The 23724-nt window shown below is 35.8% G+C and overlaps 1 protein-coding gene across 10 annotated transcripts in view; it reads right to left on the reverse strand.

The window, feature by feature from the left end:
- Positions 1 to 23724, reverse strand: part of SOX5 (SRY-box transcription factor 5) — a 1090001-nt gene that overhangs the window by 434112 nt on the left and 632165 nt on the right. For 4 of the 10 annotated variants that reach the window (XM_070453783.1, XM_070453782.1, XM_070453772.1 and 1 more), the window contains exon 1: positions 2531 to 2676. The exons of 4 other annotated variants lie outside the window; for them this stretch is intronic. In XM_070453783.1, coding sequence (XP_070309884.1) covers positions 2531 to 2568 — 38 coding nt within the window. In that variant the 5' untranslated portion in view covers positions 2569 to 2676. Of the gene's footprint in view, positions 1 to 2530; positions 2677 to 3768; positions 3861 to 19887; positions 20023 to 23724 lie in introns of those variants that run through there. 2 more of the 10 variants (XM_070453778.1, XM_070453780.1) reach the window with 2 other exon arrangements.

Genomic DNA, 23724 nt, shown 5'->3' on the forward strand with positions numbered 1-23724 from the left:
CAGACATAAGAAATCTACATCCAAATTTTGATCCAGATACTTGTTTTGAATATTCCTTGAAGTTTCAAATAGTCTACAGGTTGGAAAGGATAATAGAAGATAGACAAGACTCTAATCGATGAAAAGAAAAAAAAAAATTACAACTTCCAAAATACATAGACTCCAAGCAACTTATTAATGCCCTCCAGAGTAACGTTCTTTATTTCATATAGAAATTTAGAAGTCTTCTTTTTGGATTTACAACTAAGTTTGAGTGAACTACTCATCTATATCAGGTAAGCAAATAGAATAAAAATTAACACTTGATAGAAATGACCTACATATTCAATGAAAGTTGCAGTAGTTGAAAAGGCAAAAGAAAGCTGACTATATAAGAGAGTATAATTACAGCATATATACCTCCTATGGAGAATATAAATATTCAATATTGAGTCTGCATGATATATACTCTGTGTGGGTAACTACAGATACTCTCAGCCGTACATATTCAATGTAAACAAATAGTAATGATTTACTGAGATTTTGTATGTACTACCAATTATAACCACAGGGGAAATTATTAAGAAATTTTGCATTGTAGGACACTTTTCAAAATTATTTTAGCTACTAATATTTCCAAATGTGCTGTCTATACTGACAACTCTATTGATTATCACTTGGCTTATCTAATTAGGCAGTTAGAAAAGCATGCCTTTGGGTGATAAAAAATGAAATTCTCACTAGGAGGAAAAAAAAATGTTAAAGAGATTTGGGTATCAGAATAGCAAATGGAACAGTTTAGTTTAAAAAGAGATAATTGAAAAGATACAAATAAAGTTCACAGCAGGAAAGCTTGCCTATATAAAGGAATAGACTTCAGCCTGTTAATATGTAACTACCTTTTTATAAGAACAGTCAGGTTAACAGACTTACAAATCAGACTCAGAGTTTTATTTTTGAAAAGTATAGCGTTAAAGTATACTATCATTTCAGTGCTGCTCTGTACATACTAGAAAACTCACTGTAGTATTAAGCGATAGTATGTTACAATATAAACAACTTCAATATCTACATATGAAACAGGCTATGTTTACCCAAAAAAGCTAACTATTCTAAAGAGTTAATATACAGAACTTTGGGTAAAAAATCACCCAAAACTGTTAAGAAAGCTCAACCATTCACTGGAATTATGTAGTGAAGATGCATCTTAAGTTTAAAAAAAAAGAAGAGGAAATGAAAGAAAGAAGACAGTATTAAAGTGTATGTACTGGCTATTTTATTTTCTTCCCTGATCTGATGTTGGTTTCTCTAATATATGACCACATTCGAGCATTATTTTATTCTCAATACCCTTCTTCCCTTCCACTGCTTCACTTCTAGAATGTTTTAATCTTTGTCCTTTCTTTTTTCGTCTTTTCATATCAAATTCAGTCTTTTGAGCGATGAACAGCTTGACTTAGCATATTTTTAACCAGCTGGTCTAGCACCTAGCTTGCATTGCATAGTCAGATACAACAAATGTTTATACAGAAGGTAGCTTTCATGAAAATGAAAAAAAAAAAAAAGCCTGGGTATCATGCATCCTGGCTTTTTTTAGCTTTTTTTCTAATTCACCATACAGAATACAAAGTTTGAATTCTTTTTAATGGCAAACAAAATTCTATTTATAGTTCCAAAAAATGAACTTATGCTGGGATAAGAGCTCAAGTTTAAAAATTGCAATGTGTAGTTAGAGGAACATGAAGAGGGCTAAAATTCTTTCAAAGCCCTCTTTACTTGCAACATCAAATGGAAGGGTATTAGCACATATTTCTCTAATAAGAAATATTAATAACAAATAAACTTATTCCCATCAGAGCAAGATAGAAAATAAAAGAAATCAAAATTTAACTTAAGACAGTACAAAAAGTGGCCACAAAACTTAGAAAGGGATCATCCCCATTTCTCTTTCTTTTTTTTTGACATTTCAAGAGTAATGTACTAATAGATTACTGTGATGTTACATTTTCTTTAAAAAAAAAAAAATCCGCTCTCTTATATCAACAAAAGGTCATGTGCTTTACTGAGCAGCTTCCAAAGTTTTACAGAAGGATCAAATAGGAACTTATAGCGTCCGTTTTAATCACCACCAAAGCCCTCTGTCACCCCAGAAATTACGACACAGAAATGTTGAAAATTGTAACATTCTTCACAAAAGCATTTTTAAAAGGTGTGGAAGGGGAGAAGAATATCAATGAAGGAAGAGAGAAGAGAGTGAATGAGAAAGAGAAAAGCAGAGAGTGGGAGAAAGAAAGAGATGCTTAATGTTCATTTAATTTCCTGTTATAGGACACAACCTAGAAACATTAGCAGAGATCTCGGAGACTTTGCAAATCAGTTCCATTTGGTCTGGGCAATCACAACAAAAATCAGCTAACAAGACTGCAGAAGCACTCGCTAAAAGCTTCTCTAACAAACACGTTTTAGGCGAGCATCTTCCAATGGATTCAGAGACTACTGTAAAATGGGAGAGTTGCACTTCAATATATCAGAGGGGGAAAACTGTACTCACCTTTCAAACTCCTGAGGTAAATCAGGGTCAGTAAGCATGCTGGAAAAGCACAATTTCCCTTTGTCACAGCAGCCACCTATGATCGTCTCCAACTGAACCTGTCAAGTGAGTCCAAACCTTCTAAACCAATTGATTTTCTCTCTCTCTCTCTCTCTCTCTCTCAATCTCTCCCCCCCTCTCCCCCTCTCCCCCCTCCCACTCCTAGGACTCCTTGACCAGTCTCTTAAAGGGGTAGCGCACTTCCAGCAGCGGGGTCTGGCCGCTCCCCCCTCCTCCAGCCGCACGCTCGGGCTGCAAGGCACTAGACAACCTCAGGGAGCCTGTCCTTTCCTTTTAATTCTCCCTTCCAGACACCACCGAATGTGAGAAGTCAACTCATTTAATGTGTCTCCCATACTCTCTCCTCTAAATAATAAAAGTCGCACACGCATGCACACACACACACACAAAATATGATTTTTGAAAATGCATTTGCTACTGATTAAAGGAGAAATCTGTGCACGAACCCAACCCCGATTCAACTGCATTGATTAACTCATTGAGCAAAAAGATTAAATGTTAGTAACAGCATTTTTACACAAAGAATTTATGCCTTCTCACCCCTTTCTAGGCTCTCTCGTGCGCACACGGAAACACACACACACACACACACATACACACACACACTTGCACACAACAATCAGGCATTGTTCTGAGGGAAGAAAAGCAACTTTGACAGATTGAAATATAGCAGAGGCCCCTTCAAGGAAACCTGTAAACAACTTGTCACTCACTCTGTCGGTCTCACTGTTAGCTCGCGCTTTCCACAAAGTGGTGCGAACGTCCTGGCAACCCAACCAAAGTTTCCTCAGCTCCAAACTCCATAAAACACGATGTGCGAGGTGGAGGGGACGAGGTGTCCACGTGCCAAAATCACACTCACTCCAGGGAACAGAACCCCACACCAAACCAACAGACAAAAACAAAAAGATGGTCCTTACAAACTGTCCTGCTTGGGATGGCTGGGGAAGTCGGGCAGGAAGCGCTCCCCTGACTGGGGATCTCTTTAATTTCCTCTGCCCAGGCAGCCACAGATAACAAGGTGGACAAACTAGGGCTCTGCGGCTCCTAAGCTGGCTGGCAAGGCACAGCCTCCATAGCAGTTCCAATTATCTAGATAAAAATCTGGCAGGCGAGGAAGGTAATCAGGTAATGTACCTTTGACATGAAATGACAGAAGCACACAGAGAGAGACTTACACAGACACGCATGCAGAGATGGTAGCTGCCCCGCGCACCGCAGCATCTGGTCAGGGAGTGAGCACACACTCACCAACACGAGATAGTGTGCATTCTTCACACACACACACACACACACACACACTCAGTCACTCACACACGCTCTCCACTCCTACTGGGAGGGTTCATTCGGCACAAAAGGCTACATTACAGAGCCCGCCCCAATAAGGGAAAGAGAGAAAAAAAAGCCTTCCATTGTTGAGAGGGCAGGTCAGTTGATTAGATTTTCTGTGGAGAATTCCACGAGGAAATTCCCTTCAAAGCCGAAGTGATTAACTGGGGGCTATTCTGGAAATGGAGCAGACAATGGCTCAATAGTCTGCACAGCCAATGTCCAGGCTGGCACTGAACTCACTTTAAAAAAAAAAAATAAAAGCCAGACTCCCTGTTCTTTTCCACACATTCCCCCCCAACCCCCTCCACTCCTTCCAGCTTCCCCTCCCAATCCCTTTTATTTTGCAGCTGGACAACATTAAGGGCCTTTAAAACCACAAGGGTTGACCCCACAGCAGTTTGATTAGGTCCCACTTTTTTTTCCTGGCGACAGTCAGACAGTAAGTTTACTTTTTTAGACATACACAGCGAGACAGCACACACAAATTCCAAAGAGCAAAATCAATTATTAACCTTATCATATTAATCAATTTATTTTTCACTCAAAGGTTATAAAATTTTTGCCAAAGTTGATAATAACTTAATAATCAGGTCCATCATTCACGGGCTATCCTAAAAATACACATATATACACTACAGAATCAATGTGGAATAAGATTTAGGCATGTCACTATGGAGTTAAGACACTAACAAAACACAGAATTACGACCCACCCTGAAAAAGCTGTTAACAAGGGATGTGGCAAAAATGACTGGATGCTGACATGATTTTCATTTTCAGCAGTTGGGGAAGGGGAAGGGATATTACTCACTATACTTTCTTGTCATTAGCCTCAAATTATTCTTTATTACAGCAACAACCCATTCCTACAGAGAAAAATGAGAAAGTTGTTGCATTTATTTTAAATATCTATTATTTCAGCACTTAAGGGCCCTACAATCTAATACAGTCTAATTGATAAAGTATACAAAAATAATTTTTCTATTGTTAATGGTGGTTATGGGATTTAGGAAACGGTAGCTGCCTGGCTACATACACTTTAAAAAAAAGAGTTTTTCTTAAAGTCTTAATTAGGGAATCTTGGTTCATCCTGTATCAGCAGAGAAAAATGGAGGAGGAAGGCGAGGGACAAGGGGCAGTGGGGAGCTGCAGTCAGGAGAGGAGGAGGCGGTGAGGAGAGGGTGCAGGGGGAACACTGGAAGGAGGCACAGAGGCAGCATAAAGATAGAAACAAAGGTAACGGCCAGAAGGCAGGGTGCTGAGATCCGTATGGTCCCAGCTGCTGTCTTGCTACAGCTTCTACCTCTGGTTGTTTCTCTAAAACTCTGATTCAGAAGGTCACCAGAGCAGGTAAGAAAGAGAGCATGAGTGTTTGAGGCCAAGTGCAGTGTAAAGGAAAGATGCTCATATCAGAATCACCCTTATCTTCGGCTTTGTTTTTATAGACATTTAACATGTGCATGTGTAAGTACATACATGCCAAAGAAACCAAAAAGGACATATAGGAAACTGTTAAATGGTTTGTAAGTTAGTTTAAGATCCTAATATTTTATATAAACATTCCTGTAGCCCTTCAAAAATACAAACTATTTCTTGGAAAATCATCCTTAAATGGCATGAAACAGACTAGGAACTAGATAGAAATTTGTCAGATATAATAATGAATATCCTAATAATGATGATTTGAACTAATGGACCTCCAAGCTCATAAAGAATTCTGTTCACATAGACTAACTCACAGATCATATGCAGCATAGAAAAGTGTATGGGTATGTATATTCCTAATAAGTTTCCCAGTGTTTAAACTTGGGCAAAAGGAATTTAAAGTCTTACAACTGGTTAGTGGCCCATTTGTTTCTTGAAGCCAGGTCTTAGTTCACATCTGATACCATAATACATAATAAAATAACACTCCAGAATTTATAGCTCAATGAAAATCCCAAGATGGTACCTGGGATTTTTTAAGTGATTTAAAAGGCTTTTACATAATTGTTAATGAATTTAAATTTGATATAATCTCATTGTCACTAAATTAGTACTGCATTTGATGGATGAATGAAATAGTTTTAAATGTAACTCTATAGGGTGCAAAAGTTTTCTTTCATTTGAATTTACCTTGCAAATTAATATCTTTTGCAAGATTTTAGAAGTCAGCAAAAGGGAAGGCAGTTTCAAAATATTCTCTCAAATCCTGTCATTGATACTTTTATTAAATAACTGAACTGATCCAGCCAACCTGATGCTTAATAGTAAATTGTTACTAAAAATCTTTTTATTATACATTAAATGTTGAAATGTTAAACATGTGCTAGTAACTAGCACATATGTGTTAAATAAATCTATATTATTTATCAATTACCTGAACAGTTCAAGATATTCAATTGGTTATCTATCGGGTATTTTGTACATTAGAATTAATGTCTACCTCAATGTGATTTTGCTATACTATTATAGGTAGATCTCCAGGAAGTTTCATAATGTATGTAGACTGAGATATATTTTATCATTCACTGAACATTTATTAAGTGCTTAACAGTATGTTACAGCCTGTGGCCTTAAAAGTAGAATCAAGAAAATTTTCCAATAAATTTAATTTTAAAAATATATATAAGCAAAATTCAGAGTAATTGTTTCATATGCAGGCTCCCCAGGGTAAATATGGTAAGCAAAGTTAAAACCAAAAACAAGTGAAAGAAAAGCAATGACAAGAACTTACTGAACAATAATTAAATTGGTGGGAAATACAAAATGATCTACAAACACAGATACGAATATAAATACATCTTCAGAGGAAACCAAAGCACAAACTACAACAGAAAGCCCATAAAACATTTAATGAGTCTCTTTGACATAGCTGTAGCAGTATTATGGAAAATGGGATGAAGCTGAAAAAAGTGTGCTTTTGAGCTTATGTTGTTTCCATTGTAGATATAAAAATGATACTCACATAAGCTGGGAAAAAATAAGATATGCTAGTGAATACTGCTGGAGAATTCTCAAAGAGAATATCAGAATCTTTTACAATGATAAACAAGTTATTTCCAAATTTAAGCTCTTTCAGCCACTGTTTCAGGCCAGTTTTTTCTAATATTTCTCATTTTAAAAGGAAGAAAATCCATTCCCCTATTTTAAAACAGAATTGTTGAACAGCTTTTAATAACTAAAATATGTAGTCACAGGTACAGATAGCATCTTAATATTTGATATATGTTCCTATTATCAGTTTATGGAATTTGTAAGGTTATTTTTGAGAAATGAAACTTTTAATATTATAACTACAATGAATTTAATACCAGTGTCAGACAATACCAATATCATATTGCCTTAACCTGCCTCAATAGACATTAAGAAAATATTCACTTATTTTTTCCCCTAGAATTACTTAACTTTGTCACAAAATGTTTTATTTTTTTTTTTTTCATATTTTAAAAGAAAAAAGAGAAAAAAGGAACTTCCAAACAATGTACATCTGTGAGCCATTCACCAAACCAAATACCTGGTGAGCTCACCACTGGTCAATCAGGGCAGACTAAAACTCTGACTTAGAGTAGAATAAAGTCCTGGAATTGAATTTCTTTAGAAACACACCTAAGAAATTCAGTAACATCTCTTCCTTTTTAAAGTCCTAAATTTTAATTCCCCATAACACATGTACGCAAGAAAATTGACATACAATGATCTATAAGTTCATGGTTTTTCCATCCTCACACTCTTCTGTATTATTACTTGGTTAGTTAGAATAAACATATGAATTGTCCTCAGATCACATTTTTGGCCAATTAGTGTTCTTCAACAACACTTAAAGAATGTGATCGCCTTAGAAACTTCAGTCTCATACTTCTCTAAAAGACATGATGCCATTCCCAGTAATAGCTCCCACTTTTTGATGTTTTACCATTTATCTCCTTCAGAACAATTTTTAGTAATTTAAGAGTGACAGCTCTCAGTATCTGAGTACTTTCTGCTAGTATCTGTGATGTATATAAAATAATTACATTTAATATTCAAAACTATATGAGATATGTAGTTGTATCATCCCAACTACAAATGAGGGAACCATGGCTTACAAAGTATTGTCTGATGTCCTAAAACTAGTAAGTGCAGAAATGGGTAACACCAAAGTTATGGTAACTTTCCTCAAAAGTTCCCAAAAGGCATCAAATGCTATTTTATCTCAAATATACCCTAAACACTATTAAATATCGAGTGTACAGGAAAGTGCTTCTAAAGCAGTTTTGATGCTAACTGAATGTTTAAACTTCAAAGTCAGGTTGAGTGATGATTACTCCATCCTCACAAATAACTTCATATTAAAGATTGTTCCTTATACAACAACTAAAAACAGTTAAAGACGAGGCTTGCATAGTGAGTCAGACAGTAAAGAATCTTCCTGCAATGTAGGAGACCCAGGTTTGATCCCTGGGTCGGGAAGATCCCCTGGAGAAGGGAATGGCAACCCACTCCAGTATTCTTGCCTGGAGAATCCCATGGACAGAGGAGCCTGGGGGGCTACAGTCCATGGGGTCCCAAAAGTTGGACACAACTGAGTGATTAACACAACAACAACAACAACAACAAAGAATAGTACCCTCATCCCAACTTGATGGTGATAATAAATATCAGAATTAGTATAGTCATCATAAAATTTGGCTCTCTTTTTAAAAATAATTTCTAAATGCTATCTTTATTAATGTGATTATGATTTGGGGGCTCCATAGGAAAATACAGTAGCCCTCACTTTTCTTATTATACTGTACTCACCTTTCTTCTTATGATAACGTGAGATGATAAAATGCCTATGTAATGAGATGAGGTGAAAGACATAGGCATTAGGATAGCATTAAACTACTATTGACCTTCTGATAATACGTCAGGAAGAGGATCAATGTGCTTGAGTCATCCTGGGTTAGAGTCATAATACTGTCAATGGATGGGGATCACAGGCAGAACAAAGACAGAAAGGCGTGAGATTTCATCATGTTACTAAAAGTAGGTGCACAACTTAAAACTTATGAATCTTTTATTTCTGGAATCTTCTATATAATATTTTCAGGTCATGGTTGACCATGGGTAACTGAAACTAGGTAAAGTGAAACTGCAGATAAAGGGGGCCTATTTGTGCAATTCAGTTCAGTTCAGTTCAGTTGCTTGGTCGTGTCCGACTCTTTGCGACCCCATGGACTGTAGCACACCAGGCTTCCTTGTCTACCACCAACTCCCGGAACTTACTCAAACTCATGTCCACCGAGTCGGTGATGCCATCCAACCATCTCATCCTCTGTCAGAATGCAGGTATCTATGCAGCCGTTACCACTCTAACGGCAGAAAGTGAAGAGGAAATAAAGAACCTCTTGATGAGGGTAAAAGAGGAGAGTCAAAAAGCTGATTTGAAACTAAACACTAAAAAAAATAAGATCATGGCATCTGGTCCCCTCACTTCAAGGCAAATAGAAGGGGGAAAAGTGGAAGCAGAAACAGATTTTATTTTCTTGGGTTTAAAAATTACTGTCGATTGTGACCGCAGCCATGAAATTCAAAGACATTTGCTCCTTGGAAGGAAAGCTATGATAGACCTAGACAGCATATTAAAAAGGAGCAACATTACTTTACCAACAAAGGTTTGCATAGTCAAAGCTATGGTTTTTCCAGTAGTCACGTATGCACGTGAGAGCTGGACGTAAGGCTGAGCACCAAACAATTGATGCCTTCAAACTGTGGTGCCGGAGAAGACTCTTGAGAGTCCCTTGGACAGCAAGGGGATCAAACCAGTCAATCTGAAAGGAAATCAGTCCTCAATCTTCATTGAAAGTGCTGATGCTGAAGCTGAAGCTCCAATACCTTGGCCACTCATTGTGAAGAGCCAACTCACTGGAAAAGATCCTGGTACTGGGAAAGATTGAAGGCAAAAGGAAAACAGGCCAGCAGAAGATGAAATTATTAGACAGCATCATCTACTCAATGGACATGATCTGAGAGAGGGCGGGAAGCCTGGCATACTGCAGTCCATGGAGTCACAAAGAGTTGAACATGATTTACCAACTGAATATCATCTTCCGGTCACCATGTAACTATTCTGAAGTAAAATTTCTGTCTTACAGAAAGAATCATTTTAAGAAAAGGTACCTATTAGGAAGATTAATCTAACTCACACTTTTACTTTTTTACTCATTACACAATCATCTCTCCTTGTGTTAAGTAGTGTTGTCTAATTGTTGTCAGTTCAAGAGGCTGGAAAAGACATGAACCAATCACTCTGGTGGTAAAAGTCAAGATTCCTATTTAGTGAAAAAAAAAAAAAAATCTATATAACCCATGAGAAGAGAATCTATCCAAATGGGATCATACTTTTAAAAATGCACTTTTTGATCACCGAACTTTCTGTTAATGTATTTCTTAACTAGGAAAGAAATTTAGGGAACACACTAAACTGATATTTTACCTAGAGGCAGCAGCAAAGTGAAAAGTAGTAATATTGCTATAGTGTGGCTTAGATTCTTATTTATTAGATAATTTATACAAAATATTTTAGTGTACACCTTTTAGGGAAGTTTTTCCACTGTAGCTGAGGTAGCTATTTCTTAATATTAACTAATCAGAGCAGAAATAAGGGAAAATAGAGTAATATACAAAAATATTTGAACAATTAGTTTCATTTTTGGTCCCACTTTGTCTACTCTGTATATTCTTCTTTGCTTGCATATTAACTAAATGACAAATATATCCTATTCACAGTAAATGAAAATGTTACCTATTAATAATGTTCAGTCTACTTACATCTAGAACAGTTGAGAAGAAAAAGGCATGGCTATGCTGAAAGTAAGGAGGCCTGAGCTCTAGGAGAGCCTCAATTCCTTCCTCACTGATGATGCAATCTTGCCTATACATCTCAGGGAAGATGATTTTTAAAGTCCTTCTCAATTCTCATATTCCAATTCTATAATCTCTTCTTTGATAAATCAATTTATAATCTGCAAAATAATATTTCTTACCCTTCTCAGTTTTGTTTCAGTTTAAAAATGTTCCATTTTTAAAAATGTTTTAAGAACAATTCTTGTACTTTATTTTAACCCCTTAAAGTATGTGATAACTCTACATCCACAAAACAAGATAGTGAAGGGCCTTCCCTGGTGCTCCAGTGGTTAAGAATCCATCTTCTAATACAGGGGATGGAGGTTTAATCCCTCGTCAGGGAAATAAGATCCCAGGTGCTCTGGAGCAGCTAAAACCCATGAGCTGCAACTGGAGAAGACCAAATGCTGCAGTGAAAACACAGCTCAGTCAAAATAAATAAATATAAAATTAATTAATTCATAAAAGATTGTGAAGAAAAGTATCTGACTAATTGAAGTGAAAATCGCTCAGTCCTATTCGACTCTTTGCGACCACATGGACTATACAGTCCATGGAATTCTCCACGCCAGAATACTAGAATGGGTAGCTTTTCCCTTCTCCAGGGGATCTTCCCAACCCAGAAATCGAACCCAGGTCTCCCGCATTGCAGGCGGATTCTTTGCCAGGTGAGCCACAAGAGAAGCCCAATAGTATTGGAGGTGGGTATCCTATCTCTTCTCCAACAGATCTTTGATTAATTAGTTGGCTAAGTTCAATTATGTTAAAACGACTAGGAGAACTCAACTGGTCACACACACATACACACACAAAAAAGACATTTCTAAAGAACTAATTTTATCACTAAATTCACCTCTTTGTGATTCTGAAAATTTTGTGCTTAAACTTTCAAGTCACAACTTTCATTTTTTTCTAAGTGCAATTACATTTATTGGTATTATCTGATTTAATGAGAGAAGTAAAGGCAGTTTACTACTATATTGAACATGTTACATTGTGTGATGACAGTGACTGGCATTGCAGGGAGAAATAAACACAAGGGATTCTGTCTTTATCTGAAATTTCAAAATATCAAATGAGAAACTCAAACTGAAAAGTTGAAATGTGAGAAATCCTGACAGGTAAATTGTGTTCAAGAAAACCTACTTTTTAAAATGAAGTTTGTGGACGCTGTGTAGAACTCCTGCCAAATACACAGTTTCTTGTTTTTTTCCCTCCACACTACTGTTAACTAAAATGACTTACTGCCACAATTTAGAAAATAATTCAGTCAGACTATGCACAGGATTAAAGAAAATAGATATCATCAAAAGAATATATTCATACAATTATTCAGTAAGCATGGATGGAATGTTTAATTTACTTGTATTGTAAACCACCTTTATATATTAAAACATCATTGTTTATAATGCACACTTTCATAAATGGGGAAAAAAGACATACTGATATTTGTAAATTTCCCTGAAGTTGAAGAACTATTTAGGTGTCAAATGGTGCATTAGTATTTAAAAGTACCTAATTGGGTGTGTGTATGCTAGTTGCTCAGCTATGTCTGACTCTTTGTGACCTCATGGACTGTAGCCCACCAGGCTTCTCTGTCCATGGAATTCTCCAGGCAAGAATACTGCAGTGAGTTGACATTCCCTTCTCCAGGGTATCTTCCCAACTCAGGGATCATACCTGGGTCTCCTGCAATAAAGGCAGATCTGAGCCACCAAGGAAGCCCTTTAAACAAATCATGGGTCTGTATTCTGAAACATTTATTTGGCTTTCCTGGTAGCTCAGCTGGTAAAGAATCTGCCTACAATGTAGGAGACCCTGGTTTGATTCCTGGGTCAGGAAGATCCCCTGGAGAAGGGATAGACTACCCACTCCAGTATTCTAGCCTGGAGAATTCTGGACTGTATAGTCCATGGGGTCCCAAAGAGTCGAACACGACTGAACAACTTCACTTTCACTTTTCACTTAAAGCATACAGTAAAAGACTTTAGGAATTTGTAAGATATGCCAGCACCACATGCATACCTTAAAAAAACTAAAATGCATGTCCCTCCTGGTTTGGGGACCAAACTTCAGATTTACTCAGCCTTTATAGGTGAACCATTATTCTTAATCTTAAAGTATAAGTCATCTTAGTAAGCATTTTTCTATTATTGAGTGTGATGAATTTTACTAGACTTATTGAGGAGAAAAAACAAATACACATAATGATTTTTATGTTTTTTATGAGCCTCTTTTCTGGCCACAGCACTCTGATAAAAGGTGAGAGCACAAAGATAAACTTTTTTTCCCTAAGGAATTAGGACCTACTGCAAAATATGGACTTTCTGTTCCAATAAAAAAATTATCAAGTTCTTACTAACTAGAAATCTATACTTTTCACACAGGTTAATTCATTTAATTTTCAAAACAAATCTGGAATGTATCAGTTATGAATATTAGTTCCACATCACTGAAATGGTTAGCGAAGCACAGGAACAAAAATTATCTATCTTTGGATTACATAACTAACAATAGGTAAAGCCATTTGAACCCATGGACTTCCTTAGTGTCTCAAGCGGTCAAGTGTTTGCCTACAATGCAAGAGACCAGGGTTCGATCCCTGGGTCAGGAAGATCCCCTGGAGAAGGAAATGGCAACCCACCCCAATATTCTTGCCTGGAAAATCCCATGGACAGAGGAGCCTGGTTGGCTATAGTCCATGGGGTCGCAAAGAGTCGGACACAACAGAGCAACTCCACTTTCTTCCAATTACAAACCTCATGCCTGTTCTACTCTACAAGAAAGCTACTTTTGAAAGTTATCACACCAAAGATAAAATGATAAAAGTATTATTCAGTGAAACAAAATTCTGTGGGTAGTTTAAGTAACAAGTGGTTTTAAAATAACTTATTTTCTGACCTTCAAGAATTTTAGTATCAGTTTGTTGGAATTAAGAAAATATAGATTAGAGAATCAACTGAAAATCTCAGAAGCACTATGAGAATTCAGAATTACAACAGAAAACAAATGTAGTATAAAGAAATCAATAACTTTTGTATATATAACACCCAGTTATCAAAAGATAATGGAAAGAAAAGACCTCATCAGTATTAGTAACACAAAAGATAAAATATCTAAGAATAAAATCATTCATATAAAGACCTATCTGAAGAATGCTTTAACATAATATGTAAAGATATACTATGTTCCTGGATAGGTAGCATCAATATGCTTTCTCTCTAAATGAATATATAGATTTAATAAGTTCAAGTTAAAATACTAGCCTATGCCTAAAATACTAGACAAACTAATTAAAAAGTCTGCCTTGAAAAATAAACAAATAAGAAAAATAATTTTTAAAATTCCAAATGGATAAAGATTTAGATGTAAAGAATAAAACCATAAATCTACCAGAAGAGAACATGAGTAAACTGCTGTATAAACTTGGAGTAGTCTTACTAGTTTGGAAAAAACAGCTTATGCAACCTATATCAAAGGAATTCAACAACCTCCATGATACATAAAGAGTCGTTTTAAATCAATGAGGAAAGTCAACAATCCAATAATGGAAGCAGACAAAGGGTATAACTTATTCAAAGAGAAGGAAATAGAATTGGTTCTTAAACAAAGAAAAAGATGCTCAATATCCTTTAACATAAATGCAGTTTATAACTACAGGGTGATTATTATATTTTTAACCTATTAGCTTGGCAAAAATGAAAAATTAAACATTTTGTTAAACTGTATTATTCACTCATAAATAATTTATTCTCTCCCTTGTTAAATTCCCTTGCAACAGATTTCATTTCCTACTCCACTGACATTATCTTAGACATGTTATGTGCTTTGGTCAATGGAATATGCAGCTTTCTCCGTGAATGTCTGATTTGGTTCAGCTACCTTATCTTGTTTCTGTCTTCCACCATGAAAACAGTTTATCTCAGATAAGGACTATTCAATCAGCCTGGGTCCTAGAAATGAGAAGAGGCTTAGTTCGATAAGGTCAACACACGGCTGACCCACAGAGACTTCATGTTACACATGCAATAAAAGATTCTTTTAGAAGCAGTAACCCATGGAGAGAGTGGCCTTGTTTGTTAACACAGCAAAAGCTTACTAACACCTACAATCTGTTGGTGACTTATGGAAACACGTGCTCTTGTATACTACTACTAGAAATCTATATCAATATAAACCTTCTGGACAGTAATTTGAAAATAACTACCAAAATCACAAATGCAATTCCACTTCTAGGAATTTATGAGAGATATACTTTCAAATGTGCAGGATGTCATGTATCCAAAGTTAGTTACTGTAGAACAGCACATAATGGCGTAGAACTGTTAACAATCCAAAGGTCATTAATCAGGGAAACAACAAAGCCATATTAAACTACAAAGCTATTAACAAAAGAATAAAGAAAGTAAGTATGCACTGATACCAAATATCCTCAGTATAAAAATTTCTGGGGTGTGTGTGTGTGTGTGTATGCATACATGTGGGCGTGAAGTCAGTTCAGTTGTATCTGACTCTTTGTGACTCTATGGACCGTAGACCATAGGCTCCTCTGTCCAAGGGATTCTCTAGGCAAGAATACTGAAGTGGGTTGCCATGCCCACCTTTAAAGCATCTTCCCAACCCAGGGATCAAACCTGCATCTCTTCTGTCCCCTGCACTGGCAGGTGAGTTCTTTACCACTATTGCCACCTGTGAAGCCCATATACGTGTGTGTGTGTGTGTGTGTGTATGCACATGTGCATGTAGTGAAGAAAAGCAAGGTACACGTCTGAGCACTGAGAGTAAAATGTGCTACATTTGTGAAAATAAGACGTCAAATTCCTTTCTGCTGATATGTACATAAGAAAACTTTGAAAGAATATACAAGAAAATGAAATAAAAATGGTTATAATTGTAGGGAGGAGGAAGTCAGAACTGGACAGAAGGAAGATAGCTATGAGATTAAAGCCCTTCTGCTATATGCTTTTGAAAGATTTTTATATTTTTTCTTTATGCTGAATGTGAATCCATTATGTTTTCATAAAATTTAAATATACATATATTAGTTAAGTACACATCCGATTCATCAACTATACACAATATTACTTTGATTCGTAACAGCAGACCCCACACATCTTATTCTGAAAGGTCTGTAATTAATATGTAATTTTTGTTATTAAAAAGTATTTTACCTACTAAAAAAGACCAGAATTCTCATTTTTTAATAATAATCCTCAATGTAATGATCTTTTCACAGAATATGATTTTAGTTTCTGAAATAAATGTTTTTTTTAACTTGAATTCAAAGACCTCACTGAATATATCCTTTGGGGTATATAATTTTTTCTTTAAAAGAGGATTGGATATAGTTTGAAGAGTATGAGAGATGATAGTCTAATTATAAATAAAAAGTCCTTAACCTGTCATATTAGACTCTTCATGCTCTGTCATGAAATCTCTCCCTGCACGCTATGAACTTCAAGCTCCTGCTATATCAGACTGGTAAAATTGTTGGCAAGCAGCCTGTTAATCCTTCCTTCAATGCTTGTGTGTGAAAAGCACATTCCTCCTGGAACATCTTCTTCCACACCCCCTTACCCCCTTTTATTAGGCTAATTGCTACTCCCCCTTCAAGTCTGTTGAAGCAGAAGACTCCACTGGAATCCATGTTGATCCCTCACCTGTTATCCTTCTTGTGATTGCCATAATTCCAGGTAGAAAGTAAGTCCCAACTACTTAGCTCTAAGCTCTAAAAAAGATGGATGCTCTGTCTTATTAATGATTGTATCCTCCAGGCCATCCACAGAACATTTCAATGTTCTATAATACCCATGGCATACTCTTACCTGAAGAAAAAATCAGGAGCCTTTGGGACCCTATGTCTTTTTGTCCTGGTATCAGGCCACTGCACAATACTTTTCCCAATGACAGGTTGTGCTCCCTGTGATCGCTTTTACACCATGATTAAATATTACCTCCTCAAAGAAGCCTTCCTCGGACCAGGATTGAAGTGTAAGAAACAACAAGGGGTGGAGGGTCAAAGTCCATAGAAGACTGTGGTGGAATTAACAGAAGTTTGGAAGTTGGGATTTTTTGTGGGAAAAGTGATGCTAAGTTGAATGTGACATAATGGCAGAACATCTGAGTAAAGGTTTCTAACTTAGAGATGGAAATATGAAACTGAAGTGTGTAAAAGTATCATAGTAAAAGTAGATTTTATTTTGTAAGTATGAAAGTCTGTTTAATAAGATGACTAAAGTACTAAACTAGAAAAAGTAAAGTTTCAGGAAAGGACAGACATAATGACATTTTTTTTTTCTAAAAGAGGCCTATTTAAAAAGCTATTGATTCTGGCAATTTAGTCAGTAACTGTTGAGAGATGCTCTTGAAATAACAGAAGAGTTCATCTCTGATAAAATGAAACCATAAGTTCCATAGCTTTCCTCTATCCCTCTTCAAACATACATGCAAACACCCCACACATCCATGCACATACACACACAAACAAATATTTTACTCCCTTCCATAAAAAAGACTACAAATAACACAGGGTCTTCATATTAAAAGTTACATTAGAAAGAGAAAAGCATCAGCTGACAGCATACTCTAGGAAACATGCACCAGTGAGAGAAAGAAAAACATAGAAAATTTAAAATGTAAAAGTTTTTGAGGGAAAAAAGTAATGGGCTTTATTAATTTATTAATGGTAACAATCCCTGTCTTATACAACTACCATTCATTTTTCCAGATGCTATTTTAGCAATTAGGCAGTAACTGCCATTTTGATTGCATTTACAATGATCAAGTATGAAATTGCCCACTGCTGTCCTTTTCTTCCAGTACAAAGACTTGAATCTTATTTTTGATCTAAAATATTCCATTTATATCTCTTTGTTGATAGATTTTCCTGTTGCTTTATTTCAAGGTCCTGTAGAAATCATTAGTGACATTATGCCAAGGGCTGAACCTCATAAGCAACCTGAACAGTTTGATTCACTGAAAAAGCAACCCACAATTCACTGAAAGAAAATGCAATAATGATCCTGCCCAATTAAAACTGTTAAATTAAATGGAGAGAATCTAATGATTTCCCCTTATCATTCTGATATTCTGGAAGCATGGCAGAGGAATGATAAATATCAACACATATGTTAAAGATGCCCACCCTTTTTTAGCTTAAGGGAAGTGAGTGAATGCTTTTAAAAGGAAACTGCCTTGTTACATAAAGAACATTTTAAAGGATGCACCTAAGTGCAAAAAACAGCAAATACCCTCTTAAATGAAAACATATTTGAACAAATCCTTAAGTAATTAAACCAATAAGAAGCTACCCTGTCAAGATAATAAAGAAATAAAGGAGAAAGTGGGAATTACTGCCTGAACATAAGATTAGTTATGAAAAACACAAATGAGAAATCACTTACATTCTATTAGTTCAAAACAGTAAATTTATCTCATTTCTACTTTTCTATAATTTCTGTCAAATACATACAATCACACTTTTCAGTCACATATAAGCAATTCTGTCTGCATACCTACAGTTTAAGAAATTATAAAAGCAGATGCAGAATTCAAGGAATTGTCCTTGATTTCTGAATCTGATATATTCATTGAAGAGCAAAATTCAGTATCAGGGAACACCAGACTTGTTAATTTAATGACCTGATCTTAGAGAGCTTTCATAGATACATTTAACAGGATCACAACAGCTGACTATATCCTAAGTCCAGCATGCACACAGGCAGGAACAAATTAAATACAAAATGTTGAAAGACTACAAATTTTATCCCATAGATAGCAAATGCATTTAAAGTGTATAATATTTAAATATGCATTCTATAAATAAAACTAGACTGCTAATAAACTAGTTGTGACTGATTAATTATAAAGCAGTAATCCCCAGACTTGTTTAGCCTTGTAACACTTTCTCAAAAACAAAAAACCCCAAAACTTAGGTAATGGAATTAGAAAAATTAAATTAGAGAATAATGGTGAGCTGGGGGGGAGCAGCTGAAGCAGTGTTTGGATGGAAGAGAATTCCACTAAACCTTAGAAAAGTTAGAAAACCATAATATCAAAAATAATTCTAAATGTCAGCAGATGAAAATTAAGATATATTATCTTAGGTAGATAAATATTAGAATATTACACAAATTTAAACTAGGTTTTACAAACATTTCATAACATGTACTATATGTTAATTTTTATTTAAATCCATGCATTTCAGCAATTTTAAAAGTCAGGGATTTCAAGTTTTAAAATACTCCAACAAATGAGATTTCATTTCATTTAAATACAGTGTCTCTTACAAAGTACTAAATTGTTCTCTTAAAGTATATCGATAATACACAGAAACAAGTTGCTATAGTGTACATTCAAATTGTCCCACATGTTATTTTATCACAGTTTGCTTTTCTGCCCTCTTAATTTTTTCACTGTCCTCAAATACTATACAACTGTAATTGTCATCATGTTTCCCACAATTCTCATGTATTCCTCAGAAACACTCCTTCACTACATCCCCTTTATTTACTTTGCAACTAATCCTGGGGAAGAAAAGACATGCCTGAGTTACTAAGTACTTTATGTCTCACTGAAAGATACACAGCTGTCCAGTTAGCACAGGGGTTCCAATATAGGACGTCCTGAAGAATAAAACACACACCGCTCTTTCAAGGCCAACCTTGAAAAGGAAGCCAACATAATACTCTCCTAGAGAAGATCGTTCATTGTTTGAATATGTAAAGTCCAAATAACAATGGGTAATTCCCTAAGTGTTGGTCATATACTTTATTACTCATTGATATATGATTACCACATATATAAGTAAAACTTATATACATACTTACATATATATACATGTAATATACCAGCTAACCCTATACGACCATTTACCTTAGTGTTTTTCAAACACTTCAAGTACATCAAATTCTGGAAGCATGGCAGAGGAATACTTGAGGAATACTTCAAGTACATCAAATAGGGCAATAAAGGCTTTGATTACTTTAAATATAAATGGATGTATTTATTTATACATATAAGTATGTATATATGGTCATATAAGTACATATATATGGGCATCAGTATATCTACAAAATCAAAAGTATATTTACATGTTTAGGGTAAGTTCTGGCCCACCTTGATAAATGAATCTCTGACAGTAACCCATGACATCAGAAAGCTGGCAGACTGCATGCGCAAAGAACTAAACTTGAAGCATCAGTCTCTAGGAGTGCAGATCTCGGCCATGGCGAAGATCAGGACCAGGGCAAAGGTGGCAGGGGTTCCCAGCAGTCCCTGCGCGGGCAGGACACGGAAGGGGACGTGCCTGTTGTGCGCACTGACGTCAGCAACGTGGCCTGCGCAGACGCCATCTACCATGGCCTTTGTAGGGCAGTATTCCCACTGCCCTTCTCCTGGGGGCAGGTGCAAATTGTCCTTGCCTGGAGTCCAGAGCGCATGGTCAGGGCCACGCACGGGTCCCCCTCAATCTCAGGTGGCCTGTACAGCCACGTTTGAGGGAATGACCTACTTGCCTATCAGCTTGTCCTTTAATTTTATTGACTACTTAGGGCTCAGTTCTGACAGCCAGAGCATGTTGGACCATTGACTCTGGCCTCAGAGTCACTGACTGCTGCAGCCAGGTAGCAGTGAGGACCTCAGGCAAGAAGGCCAGAGGTAAGGCACTCCAGCACTGGACAACTTCCTGGAAAACTGTGTACTGACCCTCTGCATAGGGGCTTACGGTCCTCATGTGATTCTGTGAGTGTTTAACAACCACGACCACTAGGCTCACCTACAGAGCTAAGTGACCTATGTTTTTACATTCTTACAATTGACACTGTAGCACCTGGAGACCAGCAGACCACAATAATATTCTACCTTAGAAGTTCTGCGTTGTCTCTTACTTGATGCAGATTACTGCCTTATTTAGTCAAGGTTTCAAAGAGGCCTATTCAGTCCTTTTGCATATTCAGTTTTCCAGGTTAAGTGTAGGGTGAGAAGGGATGAGAATACAACATTTATTTTCCTTCCTCTCCCTTTCATTTCTTCCTCTCCTTTACAAAGGGAAACCCAATATCCCCTTTCTCTGCTTCCCCCTCCCCCAAAAGCAAGTGAACACATTAAAAGATTTGCTTGGGTAAATGGCCTGTACTGGACTTTTTCCCTCTGAGACAAGGGGAAGGAACAAGTCTGTTTCTATTTTGGCAGAAACTGAAAAGCAGGAAGTTTTGTGCAGTGATTGTCATTAAAAGCTTAGTAATAAGTTTTATATTTCAATATATTGTATAGATTGAAAATAAACACTAAAATTAAGTTGATATAAACAAAATACTTTATTTGATGAGAAATAAGATTACAGAAGTGCAATGCTGAACTGCCCAGTAAAGTTAATGTAATCTTATTAATGTAATTTGCAAACAGGCCAGTTTCTGAACAATTTAGGTACACGATATCCAGACCAAATTTTATGTAATATGCATACTGAGTACATAGTTTGCTATAGCAGATATGCATTGATTGGATTATATACCCAAAAATATCTCAGGAGCAACATATTAGGAATCAACACAAACAGCTATTATGCAAATTCAGAGAACTTAGGTTCAAGTCACAATTCTACCCTCATACCTCTCTGATCCTCAGCTGCCTCACTAGTAACTTGGGGATGATAACAATTCCTATCTAGCAAAGATGTTATAAATATTTAATATTACAATATACATGAAAAATGCTTTATAAACTGTGAGATGCAATATAAGTATTAGCAGTTATTTCAGCCAACAAAGTATTGTTTATAAACTTAGAAAAGTAACTCCAGTGCATCAAATAAATCATACAAATTCCTATGTAAAATGACCTCTCTCAATAATACTACCCTTCATACCAGTGATTACATTTTCCTCTTGAGTGAATGATGCTGAAAAGAGCAATAAGATTGTTTTCTAGCAGCTGTATGTTTAACCCATAGTCAATTATTCTCAGATTGTTTATGTTGCACACAATGCATGCCATAAGAAAGGAAACAAAAACATAAAGATTTTGGAAATGAGCTTTTAAATGTTAAGATTATGTAAGCAATTCATTTATTATATGATGTATATGATGTATAGCATAAGCATGCATATATGGTAAAAAAAAATGAATTTGAGAAGTCGACACTAGGTGGGTCCATAGTAATGAACTGAGCATTTTAAATTGAAATGTGAGAAATATCTGTGTTTAAAATAGATGGATTACAACTAAAAAAAAAAAAGGCAATTGAAACAGAGCAATCTGAAAAGCTCAACTGGTATTTTTAAAAGGCATATTAAATATACATAAATAGAAAATATAAAAAGTAAGTATACAAGGTATTCTAAATTATTTTTTAATTTATTTAGTATCTGCCAAAACAGTTTCTTTTCATAAAAGTATACAGATAATAAGCAACATGGAGTAGAAATAGGAAGATAATGTATGGTCTTTAAGTTATCTATAATATTTCCCCAAATAAATGTCTTCTCTGATTACAAACAATAATTTTTAAGATATCCTTATAAATTCAAAACAATCTAAGCCAATATCTATAACAAAAACACTGCATTTTTTCTCTGCAATGAGACATGTTAGAATAGTAGGAAATACATAAAAAAAAATTGGATATAAGAGAATAGGAAACTGGAAAGACTTTTAAACCAATAATAAGAAATTAAAATTATTACTTAGGATAAACAGACCTTAATTTCTCTGTCATTATATTGATTGGCCTGGCTTTGATGTTTTCACCTAATTTTTTCTGAAGAATACGAAGTTTAGTTTTGTGACTGAGAAGCTCCCTATTATATCATGGATATTATAATATCTAGATCAAGGGTAAGCACAGTTTACATTTATTAAATGTTTACTAAGTAGCAAGACTATCATAAACACTCTTCAACAAACCCTTTGAGGTAGGCACTCTTGTTAGTAAGATCCTATTCGGGTACAAAATCAGAGATATTAAATAATTTTCCATGTTCAAACAAATAGTAGGTGGCAGAACATGGACTTTACATGCCTCTCTAGTACTGGTTCTTGAACTCTTTTCAGCTAAACTTCCCCAAAAGGGTGTTTTACTTTTGCTGTTACCATTAACCACCTCACATTCATTTCTCAAGGAAACACAATACAGCTTTCAGCTTTCACCCACACAGCACTGCCAAAATTACCATTTCTAAGATTGACAATGACTGCCATATTACTAAATCTAGAGGAAACTTCAATTCTTAACCTTGGCCAAGCCTTCCTTTCTTCAACATTCTCCTCTCATTATTTCCATTAGAGCAGAGCCCTGTTTTTCATCATCTTTCTCTGTCAGCCCCTTCTTGGAATTCTTGAGTGTTGTTCCTTCTACGCTGTGGCTGAATGTTGTGGCTGCTTGATTGGAGCATCAGTTCTCACTCTTCTCTCTCCCACTAGACAATTTCATTTAATCTTTCAACTTTGACAACGCCTAAATTTCAGGACTCCAAAACAATATTTCTATCTCAGACCCCTCTTCTAATTTATATCTCCACTTGGATGTCTTATAAGCACCTCAAACTCAACTTGTCCCAAAAGTAAACCTCATCACCTCTCCACTTTTCACCCCAATTTTTCTATCATGATAAATGGAGTCAACATCCATCCAAATGTTTGGGTCCAAAACCTAGGATTCAGTTATTCTTTATATTCTCCTCTCTCCCTCAGGGTCTCAAATCTATTTGTCTCCAAGTTTTTCTAGTTCCATGTCCTAAATATATTTTGAATTGTTTCATTGTCTCTAATGTCATTGCCCCCACAAAAGAATATTGTCTCTTGCTAAAAGTATTATAATTTCCTCTCAGTCTGTCTCTACACACTCTTGTTTCCACCATTCGATTTTGACCCACACACAATACTCAGGTTTATCTTCTTTGAAAAAAAGAAAAAATCAAGTTATTTCCCATGTTTAAAAACCTTCAATTTTCACAT

The sequence above is a fragment of the Odocoileus virginianus genome, chromosome 23, assembly GCF_023699985.2.
Source record: "Odocoileus virginianus isolate 20LAN1187 ecotype Illinois chromosome 23, Ovbor_1.2, whole genome shotgun sequence".
In the NCBI taxonomy this organism is placed as follows: domain Eukaryota; kingdom Metazoa; phylum Chordata; class Mammalia; order Artiodactyla; family Cervidae; genus Odocoileus; species Odocoileus virginianus.